At 42.2% G+C, this 14,467-nt stretch overlaps 1 protein-coding gene across 3 annotated transcripts in view; it reads left to right on the forward strand.

Annotated features, from left to right (window-relative positions):
- The window catches only part of GTF2H1 (general transcription factor IIH subunit 1), a 23,308-nt gene continuing 8,841 nt past the window's right edge, over positions 1–14,467 (forward strand). The window contains exons 1-8 of one of the 3 annotated variants that reach the window (XM_080405544.1): positions 1–150; positions 3,825–3,993; positions 5,780–5,972; positions 8,461–8,623; positions 10,298–10,391; positions 11,097–11,246; positions 12,332–12,411; positions 13,226–13,356. In XM_080405544.1, the coding sequence (XP_080261670.1) occupies positions 3,840–3,993; positions 5,780–5,972; positions 8,461–8,623; positions 10,298–10,391; positions 11,097–11,246; positions 12,332–12,411; positions 13,226–13,356 (965 nt within the window). In that variant the 5' untranslated portion in view covers positions 1–150; positions 3,825–3,839. Of the gene's footprint in view, positions 151–218; positions 834–3,824; positions 3,994–5,779; positions 5,973–8,460; positions 8,624–10,297; positions 10,392–11,096; positions 11,247–12,331; positions 12,412–13,225; positions 13,357–14,467 lie in introns of those variants that run through there. The other 2 variants (XM_080405545.1, XM_080405543.1) reach the window with 2 other exon arrangements.

Genomic DNA, 14,467 nt, shown 5'->3' on the forward strand with positions numbered 1-14,467 from the left:
TCCCCCGCCCGCCCCGCGGCTTGTTCCGGTCACGTGCCCGCCCCCTGCCCGCCCCATGGCCCCGGCGGCGGCCCGACCCCCGTAGCGCCCGCTCCCGCCCCGGGCCCCTCCCGCCGGCAGCAGCCTGGAGCCGTCGCCGCCGCCCGCACGGTAAGGAGCCCGGCGCCGCGGGGGACGGGGAGGCGGCGGAAGGGACTGTGCGTGTACCGGGGGGAACGACGGCGGGGCCCGATCCGCCTCCCGGCCGCGCCGCCCCAGTGATTCCCCCCGCGGGGGCGGCGGGGGAGCGGGAGCGGGGCGCGCTGCCGCCGTGGCCTTTGGCCTCCCGCTCCCCGCCCCTGCCCCCTCGCAGCCGGCGGGCGTGTAGCGGCGGCGGGGCCGGGAGGGGAGGTGGCGAGAGGCGCGTCGGCAGCCGCCGGTCCGCACCCCCCGGGGAGGGGGGCGCCGGGCTTCACCCCAGGGCTGGGCGCCGGGGTCGGGCCGCAGACAAAGGGGTGCCCTGGCAGTAGCGGGCCGGGGCCCCGGGAGCCGGGCAGGGGAAGGCTGGGCCGGGCCGAGCCTGGCGGCGGGCTGAGGGCCGGGCGGTGGGTCCCCTCAGCTCCGCGGCGGCCCGGGCAGGTGGCACTTGTCGCAGCTCCCCGCTGTGCCGCCGCCGCTGCCGGCTCTGGCGCTGCCTCTCGGGGGGCTGCCCCGCTGCGGGGGGCTGGCGGCAGGGCCTGCAGCGGCTCTGCCAGCGCCGCACCCGGCCGGGGCTAGTGGCATGTGGGAAGGTTTCCCGCATTTCTCCTCAGAACTTGGCCAACCCCATGGGAAGAGACTGGAGCGATGTGCAGGTAACGGGGAGCCTTCGGGGCAGGCGGTGTGCGGAGCGGAGAGGCACCTGGTTGTATAAGGTGGTTAGGAAGAGTTGCTGTGTGGGAGGAAGGATAGCTATTGGAATTTGATGGCATTTCCAGAAGCTGCGTTCACTCCCACAGAGCTGGGAGGGGTTATAGGTGGATAAGAGAACAGGACTTCTTTTTTTTTTTTTTTATTTTTTTTTTTATGCTATCACTGAAGCTTCCTGATAGACCTTTCCAGTTGTAAACTGCAGCTGAAATTCCCATCCTCAAGACAGGCCTGATGGCAGGTCATACCCCGTGCGTTAGGGCTACTGATGGATCAAAATGCTTCTCGGAAATACTAACCATCACTTCAAAAGCTCTACTGCTGAAGAATTTAAAATAAACCGTGCCTGACCTTCCTGTTCTGGAAGATACTTGAACCAGAGAAATATCTGTCTTCCAAAATCTGCAGCTGAAGAACTCTGATGCTGTTTCTTTTAGCAGCAGATTAAAATTATCGTTTAAAGCTGTAAAATAACAGAATTTCGCCGCATGCATGTTGCAGTTCTTGTCCCTTTGAGCAGCAGTGTCATCATCTGCAGTACCGATTCCTGGAAACTTCAGTTGTTAAATATAGAGGTTATGAGATTTGGGCAGGCACAGATCATTGATGGCTCTTACCTTTCTGTAGAGTAAGCCTTAAGTGTTCAAAAAGAAAAGAAAATTACTTGTATACTGTGTGTGCATAGCGAGGACGTAGCCTTCCCCTCTGCAGTCGGTAGGAGTCCATCCTCATGCTTTTCTAGCAGCTAGGCGAGATTTCTATTTTAGAATTTGTCCTGTACTTCTTGTAACAAGAAGCCATCTTGCTTTCATTAGTGAAAGATGGTAACTTTCCTAAATCCTGATAATTAATATTTTTTTATTCTTTCTGATTTACTGTTCAAAAGGCAGCTCGAGGTTTTCTCCATTTTGGGTATTGCTTGCTGTGCCTGTGAGTTGTATCATCCTACTGCCACCGTAAATCACTGCATGAAAAAGGAAGCACAGCAATGACATAAATAAGAACAGCAGTGAGCTAGTGTGTTCACCCTCCCAGAAGGTAGAATGAGCCACTTGTGGGATAATTGTGCATTCACAGTTTGCACACTGCAGGGCACTGTGCTAGAAACGCTGCGGTTGTAAAGCAGAAGTTGCTAGCTGCTGATCATTTTCTTCCATAGTTGAAAGACTGGTTGTAGGTGGGTGAAACACCGTGGTAGAAAAGCAAAGCATCTTGCATCAGAATGAGCCTGGCTATGGAGATGCCTGCCTTTTTCTTTCTGTTCAGTACAGGTTTAATTCCTTTGCATTCTGTGGCTTTGTCTTTACTGCATTGGATGATAATGACCTTAAAGGACTGTAAAGTAATGAAGGGGGTGGGGGAAAGTCAAAATCCTTAGTCTTGCATGTGTTGAGGTTTCTAGTGAGTCTGTGGCCAGCTGCCTTTTTCCGGTAAGGATAAGGTGCTGATGAGAGACTACAGACCTGCAACAGGAAACTGCATAAAATGGTAGTGCGGATAGCAGTGAAAGAGAATAATGCTGCTGCTGGGGAGACTGTAATGGATTATGCTAGGAAACGGTCCTGAAATCATGCCATGTAGTTTTCTTTGGGAGAGAAGTATTAGCAGGGCTGCTCTCAATGTGGCACAGCATGTTCCAGTGACTGCTGCAGTGGTGCTGATGTGAAACCCCACGTTCAGCTCAGCATCACTGAAGTTTTTGGCCAAGCTTTGGATGACTGAAATGAAGAGCTTAAGTGCAGAGCCCTTTTTCCATTAAGTCTTTCTGTTTAGTATTTTCCTTAACTCATTTTGGAGATGGGCTTGTAAGAGTTTTGCTGAAGAGAATGCTATGCTACTGTCCAGATTATCAGAGTGAAATAACCTGTCTTGATGCTGGGGTTTTTTTAGAAAAGAATATGAATGCGAATTTAGATGCTTAGAATTATCATTTTGTGATACCTACTATTAGTGTGACAGCTGATACAGGTTGCTATGGCCCCAGCAAATATTACAGCTATTCTAAAACACGTGAAACATGCGTATCGGCATTTGAAAATACTATTCTACATATCAATGGTGAAGTTTATGATGTACAAAATACAGCAATTGGACAGACTACACATTGACGGCAAATATATCAAAGATTTAATTTCGTGACAGGTGGACAACAGTCTGTTAGTAGAACGTAGTCATACTTGCAGCTTCCTTAATCTCTTCAGACATTTAAGGCTGTAGGGTGAACCTGTAGAGGGGAATGGTAGTGACTGCTGGGGAGAAGAATGCAGCAAGTATCAAAAGGCTTGTTGATGTGAGACTGCTGACAAGATTGCCATTGTATTGAAGTACTATAGCATTAGTCCCTTGGACTTTGGGGGAGAGGGATAGGAAACTGGCCAGCTGGAATTGAGTGTAAAAAACATTGTTCAAGGCTTGGGCGAAAACCACCACAATAAGAACAGGAGTGTAACTGGGCTACTGTATCTAGCACCAACAACTGAAAATCTGTGATTTTTCACATACCTTGTATCCTTCCCTTTTCTGAAATGACTTAACATCTGCCATTCGCACTGAAGGAGAGAATTGCTGCCAAATGCCAGAGGAGGTTTGGAATTTGTCATTGCTTGGATTCAGTATTCTTCTGAACTTGGAAAAAAACCCAGTAAAGGAACATTAAAACAAGAAAGTTTGGTTATCAGTTTAAATGTAAGATTTGCGGGTCTTTTACTGGAGCAGAAGCAGTATCAGCAGTCTAAATAGATGAATTATTTTGGTACTTTCTGTAAGTAAATTTTCTGATTGCACTGACAGAGGGGACCACGTTTATCTGCAATGTTTCAAGAATGTGGGCATTAATGAGTAAATATGGGTTGTAATACTTTGATGTAGATAGGAGTAGTGAAAGAGTTACTGCAAAAATAATTACACTGATCAGCTCAACTGCATGTTTTTAATAGTTCCTTATAACCACAATGGCAACGTCATCTGAAGAAGTGTTACTGATCGTAAAGAAGGTACGTCAGAAGAAGCAGGATGGAGCTCTCTACCTTATGGCTGAAAGGATAGCATGGGCACCCGAAGGCAAAGACCGTTTCACAGTCAGCCATATGTATGCAGACATAAAATGTAAGTGAATGCTTTTCCTATTCCAGCTTCAGTAAGCCGTATTTCGATAAACATTTAAATACAACCCAATATTTGCCATAAGACACTCATAGGTAAGTTAGGAAGGTTGCAGGGGTCTGGATCTTTGAGCGGGTTATCTTATGTAGGATCAGGACCATAGTGAAGTGTCACCAGTTTATTAAGGATGCTACTGCAGAACTTCTGTAGTCTTCAGGTGTTTAAGTTAGACTGCATTTACTATTAACTTCTCGTAAACTTCTGCAATGAATCGAACAGAAAAATGATCTATGCCATGCCGTTGTGGGAGGACGGCTGAGGAAGAGTATAGGATTTTCAGGATCTGACACACAGACTACCTGGCATGTCATCTGTTAAACTATGCATCTAAAGCTGTTTCAATTTTCATATAAAAGGAACCTCGCTTTTTATTTTCATCCAGCAGACCATAGCTTCAGAAGCACTAGCTTCTGTAGTTTGGCCTAACTAGTAACATTCTGAATAAGTGTTTGCTGTTGCAACAGCAGAGTACTCACAAGTCAGAACTAAACAGTAGATGTCTGTAGCATGCTGTCTTTCTGGCTGTAGTTAGTGCTCATATTCCATGTGCTGTAATGCCAAAGAAGGAATAAAAAGGAAGTTGTATACATCACTTGGTAAAGGTTTTGTGATTATTGCTGGTTAAAGTCACATATGAGTACTGCAGCATAGTCAAAAGTGTGTGATGGATCAGAACTGATACGCTGTGATAAGGCGTTTAAAAGCTCTGTTCGCCTATAATTACCAATTTCATGAAGGTTTTATTTAGCTATTTACTTACAATTAAGCAGAGCTTATATTTTAAATATTTACACGTACAAGCCTTTGTAACTTCGATGAAAGATGCTCTTTTATGTCATCTAAAATAAAAAATAAAATGGGGGGGGGGTCATACTTGTAATTTTACAATAGAGATGATGATTTAGTGATGATATCTGGTTCCTGTCTCCCACTTGCACTGGAGAAAGGGGTAAGATTCAAAGCTAGGTTAGTGCCATTTGCACTGCTCCACTGAAGTCAGTATAGCTGAACAGTCCATAAACGTATTCGTTCTAGCTTCTGCTCCCTCTGGTTACAAGAAAAGAAGCAGGAGTTAGGTTTTTCTTATGAGTCATGGGGTGTAATAGCACCTTGGAGGCACTGGTGATCGACTTTAGGAGTACTAGTGGCTAAATGTGCTTGCCCACACCACCTGAAACCAGCGTACCTTTGCTGTTCCCCCAGCCTGCATCTGCTTTCTTACCACTCTTCTTCTGTGGGAACTGGTCTGGCTGGAAAACAGAAGGGGGTTCCTTTTCAGTGGATCAGTTCCTTGGTTCAGCTTGCTGCAGGGGCACTAACAGTTGTACAAGAAAGGCAGCAGGAAGAAGTGGAAAGGGGGATTGAGGTTGTCGCCTTCTGGCAGCAGCCTGGATCGGTACCAGGTTAAAGTGCCCAGGTGATGACAATCTAATTTGCAGCAGTTTTCTAATAGAGGATGTGGGGAATGCAAGGATGAATCAGGTCTGCTGAGCAGTAGCTGAAGGATACTGAGCAACAGGCTACTGGTGTCTGTGTTTATAGAGAGAACAAGGTGGAGGCTTCAAACCAATTTAAGGGGAAGACAGTCTGTTATGGCTGAAAATCACACACAGGATAATGATAAAATGGGATGATGAGGCTAACCGCTTATAAGCAAATACTCTAGGGTAGAGAATTTCTTGTATAAGCTTACTGTCTGTTGCTAATTAATACTCTCTGTGTAATCTAGGCCAGAAAATCAGTCCAGAAGGTAAAGCTAAAATTCAGCTTCAGCTAGTATTGCACGCAGGGGACACAACCAACTTTCACTTCTCCAATGAAAGCACAGCAGTGAAGGAGCGAGATGCAGTAAAGGATCTTCTTCAACAACTGTTGCCCAAGTTCAAAAGGAAAGCTAATAAAGAACTTGAGGAGAAGAACAGGTAAAAGCAAAGAAGCCTTAAGGGGTTTTTTTTGTTGGTTTCTTGGGGTTTTTGTTTTCTTTTTTTAATTGTTACCTAACTGTAGTGTATTTCTGCTAACAGTTGTTATTTCAACATCATTGGTGATATAGCATGTGTTTCCCTAGTAAAAATCTCTCCACTTTCAGTTTAGAGGCAGTTCCTTGAGACTTACGTAACTGTAACATTTTGAGACTGTACTTGTGTTCTGAGTGACACGTTCTTGAGGTGTAAAGGCAGCCAGCCCGGCTGCCACCCAGTCTTTGTTATCCATGGATATGAGATGAAAGCACCCAACTGGCAGTCTGTCTCTTTAGTCGTCTTAAGTATGTATGTATCAGTTATAGAAGCTGCTTGAAAGATATTTTTTTTTTCAAGAAGTTCTCACCTTCCTTGATTCTTTTTTTTTTTTTTTTTTTTGGGGTGTGGGTTGTGGGTTTTTTTTCCCTTCCTGTGTAACCTCTTCCCCCTCAAATCTTTCCTGGTGTTTTATATACTCTTCTAAATTGCTAGGTATTTTCATGCATCTCAAATGAGATGCAATAGTTTGTTATTTGGAATACAGGATGTTTATTCTAAAAAATGCTTTGAGAAGTTGTTCAGGACCTAAGCCCTCTTCCCAAAAGGGATTTTGAGATATGCTTTCATTCCTTTAAAATATCTGTGTTAAACCGGTCCTTGGAGCCATAGGGCACCCTTCTCTTCATCCCCCCAGATGAGTTTCACTTCATTCTAGCATCTGCTGTGAATCCTGTATCTACTAGCTTCTGTTTCCAAAGACTGTTCTAGCTTTGAACTTAGGTAAATTAAAGGTAGATTTTTTTCGAAACATAGGAGCATTGCCTCATTGGGCAGATTGGATCTTCACAAGGAAATTTCCCAGCAGAAGGGCAAGAGCCCTTGTGCTAGAGCTCTGACACATCCAGGATTAACTGCTTCCAGTACTGCAGTGACCACTAAGGTCTACAGCAGTGCAAGCTGCTTTGGCACTGTTACCATACTTGTTTGTTTATGCTGTGTGCCGTATTTCTAACGGTATTAATACTGAGTATGTGGGCAGTCTTAGCTCTGAGTCTTTGTATCCTTAAATGGAGTTTTACTGTATTATGCCTTGTGGCATTAAGAGCTTTTCTAGTTACAGAAAAGCCAGAATCAGCCATAGTGTTCTTTTGATTATTGTAAGTCCAAGTCTAGTGATGGGGCTTCATTAGCTTAATTTGCAACAGATGAGGCAAAAAAAAAAAAAGTTTCTACCTGTTCTGGAAGGGTGCTACATCCAGAGTCCCTGTGGCACTTCCTCCATTTTTTGAGAGGGGGGGGTCAGGTATATACCAAACCTGCAGGTTTTAATGGAATAATTAAAATGACAGACTGCTTTCTGCTGCACAAGTTTGTAAGAATTGCCACTAATCCATATTTGTACCAAGAAGCAAAACAGGAAAAAACTTGGTGGTTAAAACATAATGGGGTTGTCCTGCCACAAAGTTTTCACTTCCACTTCATCCTTAGAGCAGCTACAGACTTTCGTTCAGGCCAGAATGCAGTTTATCTGTGTTCTTCCCTAGACCATGTACTGTGTATTTATAAGATTCTTTTTTTTTGTTTGTTTGTTTGCAAATGATCCAAGACTGAAGTACATGCTAGATTGTTGAGGTTATTGGCGGATTGTGAACTTGTGTGTGCGTTTCCCTGAGAATAGCCTAGTGGATTTCAAATTAGGTACGCAGCTATATGGAAAGCTGTTTAAACATGAATTAACTGAAGTTTCAGGTGCATACATTCTTTGCATGTTGGATAGTGAGGTTGATAGTTGCTATTTGGATGATGATTTTTGTAAATGTTATTCCCTGGTGGAAGTGGTGACACTGAACGTTTCTGTAGCGCTTGTGCTGCATGTGATAGTTAAGGGATGAAGATCCTACTGTCACCAGCAGAAACATAAATGAACAAACAACTCAAGGTAATGTGTGTTTCAAGGTATCTTATCCCATGCCTATTTTGTAATTGTTCTGCACTAGAAAGAGACCCGTAACTACTGAATTTTAAGGTCTTTAACAGGGATTGAATAATGCTGAAATCTCCTTCGTGCCCCATGAGACATTTGTTATGGAAGTTCAAGAAAATTCATTATACTTTTACAGTTCAGGAGACTCCAGTCCTGGATGTGCAAAGACACGAGAGCACAACAGACTATTTTAGGGCAAGACGTTAATCCCACATTAGCTTTTTCTTAGGCATTGCTATTTTCTAGCATTTAATGCTATTCCTTAAACTTTTTGTTTAGTCATTTTGTAAGTCTTTTGAGACAAATACAGCTATTGAGGTTGGTTGTTTAGACAATCTTGTTAAGAAATGCACAGCATTTTGAAAGAAAAGTTGGTTTCTGTTCCTTTTGTGATCTCACGTTTATGGAAATCCTAGTGATTTATTCTGCAGCGTTTCAATTCTATTTAATACATTCTTTTACCAGAATGCTGCAAGAAGATCCTGTTTTGTTTCAGCTCTATAAAGACCTTGTTGTGAGCCAAGTAATCAGCGCTGAAGAATTCTGGGCCAACCGTCTAAGCCTGAATGCAGGGGATAATTCAGCAGCACCTAGTAAGCAGGATGTGGGCATCTCTGCAGCATTTCTGGTATGTTGAGCTTCTAACTTAAAGGATTTTAAGCAAACAAATTGGGGAGAGTTTGCTCATGTACTTTATTCCCATATAGTTTAATGCTGTTCTTTCCTGGTTCCTCAGCTTAACATCTGTCCACGTGCTAGTTAGACTATGGCAAGTGTACAGGGGGTGGGGCAGAGGAGCAGAAAGCAAAGGTTTTACGCAAATCTGCAACCTCAAAATTTTGTCAATGTAAGATGCTCAAAGTTCAAATTAACAGTAGGCTGATGTTTATACTGCTGCTCTACTTTCCGTAAAACAGGAATAATGGCAAACTTACAGTCACTAGATTACAGTGTATTAACTCAGTAAGTTAAAAAGGGTATCTGTTGCAGCATTGACATGCATAAGTGAAGCTGCAAGACTTTCCATGCAAAAGGTTGTATTCCCTTGCAATTTTTTAAAACCAGTACATGCTTTCAGCTACTTGAAGAACAACATGTGTATCTGAAGGCTTGTCTTATCTCTCTTTCCCCAGCTTTCAATTGTTACCCATTTGCAGAAACCATGCTTCCATATGAGTGCAGTCTAAAAGTAATCTAGATACAATCCAGATTCCTCCCACAGAGACACATTTCTGCTTCTGCAACAAAATTCATACCAATTACAACTCTTTAGCTGGAATCCCATTTCCACCTTGGTAATGACTGTACACACATCAAGAGTTTGGGAGGGGAAGAGAAGGTGGGAGTTGGTTTATGACTTAGCCACTGTACAAACACTTGCTTTCCCCCCCTAGAAATACCAAACCAGTTACCAAATGACCTTGATTGCTCTGATTCCCTGTCTCCCATTATTCTTACAATTTAACATTGAAAAAAAACACCACCACAAACCAAAAAACCCCAAACCTTCAAAACTGAAGCTTTCTTAAAATAACTGGTTGTGGCACTCTGTATTTGTGAAGAAGAAAATTTCAGGTATTAGTGCCCTACTTCCCAGTTAAGTAACTGTCCGACCCTGCTCAGAATGAAGAAGGCGGTACAAAAGCTAGAATTTGGGTGTATAGGACGATGAAGAAAAGAATGCCGCATATGCGATCGTACACTTCTTCCTGTTGCTGAGAATTGGACCGAGCACTTGCTTGCTCCAGAACTTCACAAAGAGATCACTGAGATTTAACTTGCGAGTTCTGACTAACGCTTACTCTCAATTTTTAAGTTCAATGTTATTTACCAGTTATACTGAGATGCTTTTACTGTGTAAGGAAATAAGGTATAAGAGCCATAAATCCTTTTCTGTCATTTCATTGTCATCGCTGATAATTCACTAACTGAATTGTTGAACAAGCAATAAAAGATTAGGCGTATACAGTAAACATGCCTATTTTTACTTTGAAACAAGGATATATTAAACTAAGCACAGCTTTTGACTTACAGTGGTCTTTGCTTTCCATCTTCTAAAGCTTACAGTCTACTTGTTGTATCTTCCTTGAAGTAGCGAGTATAATAAAGCAAGTAATGCATGGTCTTTCATTTCTCATTCTAAAAATATCTATTTATGATCAAATATGCCATGGATTATTGGAACGAGAGGATTGTTTTCTCTGCAGCAGAATTTGATTGCAAGATGCCAGATCTTTTCCTTCTTCAGTTACAGAAGGCATTCAGACATGACTGGTTTTCCTCCCCCTGTGCTTTTTCTTAGGCTGATGTACGGCCTCAAACAGATGGTTGCAATGGTCTGAGGTATAATTTGACTTCAGATATCATTGAATCCATATTCCGAACATATCCTGCAGGTAAGAATAGTGCTTTACATAACAAATAGATGTATTTAAGATTTAGGGTTTATTATCTTTCTGTGGGAAGACTAGAATGTTAGTCTGAGCCTGAAATTATAAAAGACCCTATCTTCAGTCTTCTGGATTTCTTTCCTGGCCTCATTTGAGGGATGGGAAGAAGCATATGTTAAAACAGACTTTTGAAATGAAAATGTTGTAACTTGTTACATTGACAGCCCCCCCCCCCCCCCCCCTTTTTTTTTTTATAGTTGTGTGTAGATACTTGGTAGATACTACTCAGCATTTTGATTAATTGTTACTTTTCATGAAATCACCTTTGAGAGGAAAAGAATCTGATTTTCGTCATGCCTCTGCACTGTATTGAACACTGACGCTAGTTAATTTTGGCCCCTAGTTAAGAAGACTAGATTCATTCTGAGAATAACAAGAACTCTGGCAAATCAGACTTCTTGTGTGTGTGTGTGTGCAATTCAAATTAGAGTATTCAGACCACTGTTACATGCATTTCTTTTCAAAGCAGTGGCTAGCATTGCAGGGCATAAAGGAGTACCTGTTTGCTCTTGCTTAGCTACTGCATTCCTTTACATCGACATGAATGAAGGCGGCGTTAGAAAGCAAGGCAGCAAGCAAGGACATTTGAACGTAAAATACCATGTTAAGATTTGAGGAACAGTTTGTAATCATTATGTTTTCTCTTCACAGTAAAAATGAAATATGCGGAAAATGTTCCACATAACATGACAGAGAAGGAATTCTGGACACGATTTTTTCAGTCTCATTATTTCCATCGGGACAGGCTCAATACAGGCTCAAAAGACCTCTTTGCGGAATGTGCCAAACTGGATGAAAAAGGTAAGCTTTTTGATTTTGTTTCTGCACTAGGCTGTGCTATGGTCTTAGTTACATCATAGAGCACAACACTCAAGAGGTATATGTAGTAAACCTAGCAAAGCTGAAGTCAGAGCTGAAGTTGCTTATGTTTGTTTACTCAGCATCTTGTTTGTCAAACTGTAAAGTGAAAGCTACACTTTGTCATTGAAAATTAGCTATAGCTTTACTGTTCTTAGCATGGTTCATAGCGAGTGCGTTTCTTGAAATAAATTAGCCTTTGGGAGGTGGTAGCACTAGAAATAAGCTTTATTGCAACCCATGCAATAACAAATCTGTGATAAATTCCATAATATGCTGTCACGCTAGATTGATTATGCTATGTTATTATTACTGTGGAATAACTTTGTTTACATGAAGCTTCATGTTGTGGTTAGCGCGTAATTTACAACATGTATAGTTTTTGTTATGGATCAGTTTTCAGTAATAGACTGATATGGATCTTGTTTAAGATTTTCCAGAGGAGTTGCCATCCCTGTTCTCTGTCAACATGTTTAATGTGAAATCTTAAATACTACCTAACTTGAGTTTTTATCGAACTTTTGAGATAGGTTTGTGATGATACAGAAGTGCGGAGGGTTGAGATCACTTAACACTATTCCTTAATATGTATTCTAATGAAAGCATTCTATTAGGAATCCACAACACTTCACAAGCTATCATCAGATAAATTGCCATTCGACCCAAGACAGGGCAGAAAAACAGCGCCAAAATTAAAAGCAGCACACAATTACGGCTTCCCAGTTCCCACTAATACTGCTAATGTAACTGCATCTTAAATTTTCATTTCTCTTTTACCAAACAATATTCAGTGATGTGTAGAAGCTGATGAAGACTGCACTAATAAGTAGAGTGATCTTTTACAATAACTTTCCAAGTTTATTGCTTATTTTAAATGGAAATTTGAAAAGGGTTGAAAGTTTTAGTCGCGGTGGTACTTGGGCATCTGCAGAACCTTTGTCTGCTCCTTTTAAAGCTTAAATCTATTTATTCCAGTTATTTCTATTTGTTTAGATACAGTTTTTCTTGTGGTGTTCTGTTCCATGCAGGGCTGAAAACAATGGTGTCTCAAGGAGTAAAAAACCCCCTGATAGATTTAACAGCTTTGGAAGATAAGACATTAGATGAAGTAAGTAGTTGGCAAAAAGAAAAAACAAACACCCACCCTGAGCTTAGTTTTGTGTAAGGAGAAAATGGATCCTTCTGTTAAAATAACTACAAAAAGATGCACTTTCCTGCTGTTGATTTAACTTAAACTTTTGGGGTTGTTTGTGTTTTTGGGTTTTTTTTGTGAGTGAAATATGAAGCCAGGAGTCTGAAAGTGGACTAGGAGTTCAGGATAGGTACATCTGAAGCATGCACTGGTTTGCTTTTGAGGTGGTTTGCTTTAGAGGTTTGCAGTTGCAAGCGTGAAACTGCATGTGGGGTCAAGTGAGTTGCCTTCAGTGACCTGGTAACTGGGGACACTGCTGACATTAAGGCTTGAGGTGTTTTGAATTCCTACTGGTATCACATCCTTCTGACTGGTGTCATGTAGCCTGTGGGCTGCTGGTGTCCCACCAGACGTTAAAAAGAGGTCAGTGCAACAATTGCTGGCTCTTCCTTGCCATCAGTGCCCGTCTGTTTAAATTTTTTTTAAGCCAGTTCTCTTTTTACTTATAACAGATCATGGTCTTACAAAGTAAGTGATCTGTTACAAATTTTTTTTCTTCTCTCGGACACCTCTAAACTGCCAGGGGTTAGCAGAATAAAACAGTCTGTGGAGATTATTTTGAAGTACATAAGGTAATGGTGGGGCAAGGTAGGAAAATACTGCTTCAGATGATGATGCAGTAGCTCTCATTAGAGTTCAGAGGAGGTGGCAGGCTTCCTGACTCAATGGAAAACAGGGAATTGTCCTTCTGGTTTTGGGCAGGAGGTAGCTAATGTTGTTTTCTTCGTAGGGCTATGGTGTTGCTTCTGTGGCCTCTACATCAAACGCCTCAAAATCTGCCAGAGAAAGTAGCAACGCTGCCATTATAAAACGCTTTAATCATCACAGTGCCATGGTCCTTGCAGCTGGCCTCAGGAAACAGTAAGTTTCAGTGCTGTGCAAAAGCTTTTTTGTAACAAATTTAAGGAATTTCCAAAATAAAAATACATCTTCAATTACTCATTCAACTTTTTTTTTTTTTAATTTTTTATGAATGAAATATTTTGTTCCAGAAAGGAAAATACCTTTAGGTTCCATGTTACTTTATGAAAGTTCTTCAGAGCTGCCTGAGATGAAAAATGCTATTTTTAGCTGAGTGATCATACAAAGCAGATAAAGGCAAGGCTGTTTCTGCCTTAGTTCTCCGGCCCTGGTGAAGGCTGCAGCAGCAGTGTTCTGTTGGCCGTGTGGAGGTGAGGTGTGGTGCAGGCAGTTCGTGTTGCCTGCCTTCCAGGAGCAGGTCTGCTGGGGCTTCCTGTAGTAGGGTGCATGCTTAGGTACATGAGGAAGCAAAGTGGATCAAATGAAAGATTCCTCTGGTGCAGTACCCTGCCGCTGATCCAAAAATAAAATGTATCGGGCCGTCCCATATATTTACAGTGAACTTTACAAATGAAACTTCTTAAAAGAAATATGAAATGGGTTTGATGTGAAGTCTGCTTTACAACTGGTTTCTAGAGAACCACCAAAGGATTGCTACTCTACCCAAATCCTACAGGCCTTAAGCGTGAGAGATCTGAGTTAAATACTTTCTTCTGCGTAGCTGCGCTCCCTCGTGATGTTCTTCAGTCTTGCACAAATCGAACACTGGACCTTAAACAATCTCTGCTGGGTAATGTGTGTTTCTGTTTCTCAGTACAGAAAGAGACCAAACAATAGCTCTCATTCTGAAACAGTAGTATCTCAGGGCTCCCGTCATTTTGCTAACACCTGATTGGCGTAAGCGTGTGTGCAAAGTTTTTCTAATGTAGTCATGATTTCGCTGTGTCCCACTGGAGTCGTTGGCAAGCTGATCTTTCTGAAGAGAGGGGGAAGCACCCTCCCCTGTTGTCTAATTTCCTCCTTGACAAACACAGTTATTTGAGGAGTTGGTTCCTTTTATCTAGATCAACTGCTAGAAATGAAGATGTGAGGGGAAAAAAGTTGACGTACAGTATGTGAACGTGCATATAAAGTTTTTGAAACGGATGTATTTACTTTGTCTCTAGCTTGT

This window comes from Falco punctatus (genome assembly GCF_963210335.1).
Source record: "Falco punctatus genome assembly, chromosome: 10".
NCBI classification, from domain to species: domain Eukaryota; kingdom Metazoa; phylum Chordata; class Aves; order Falconiformes; family Falconidae; genus Falco; species Falco punctatus.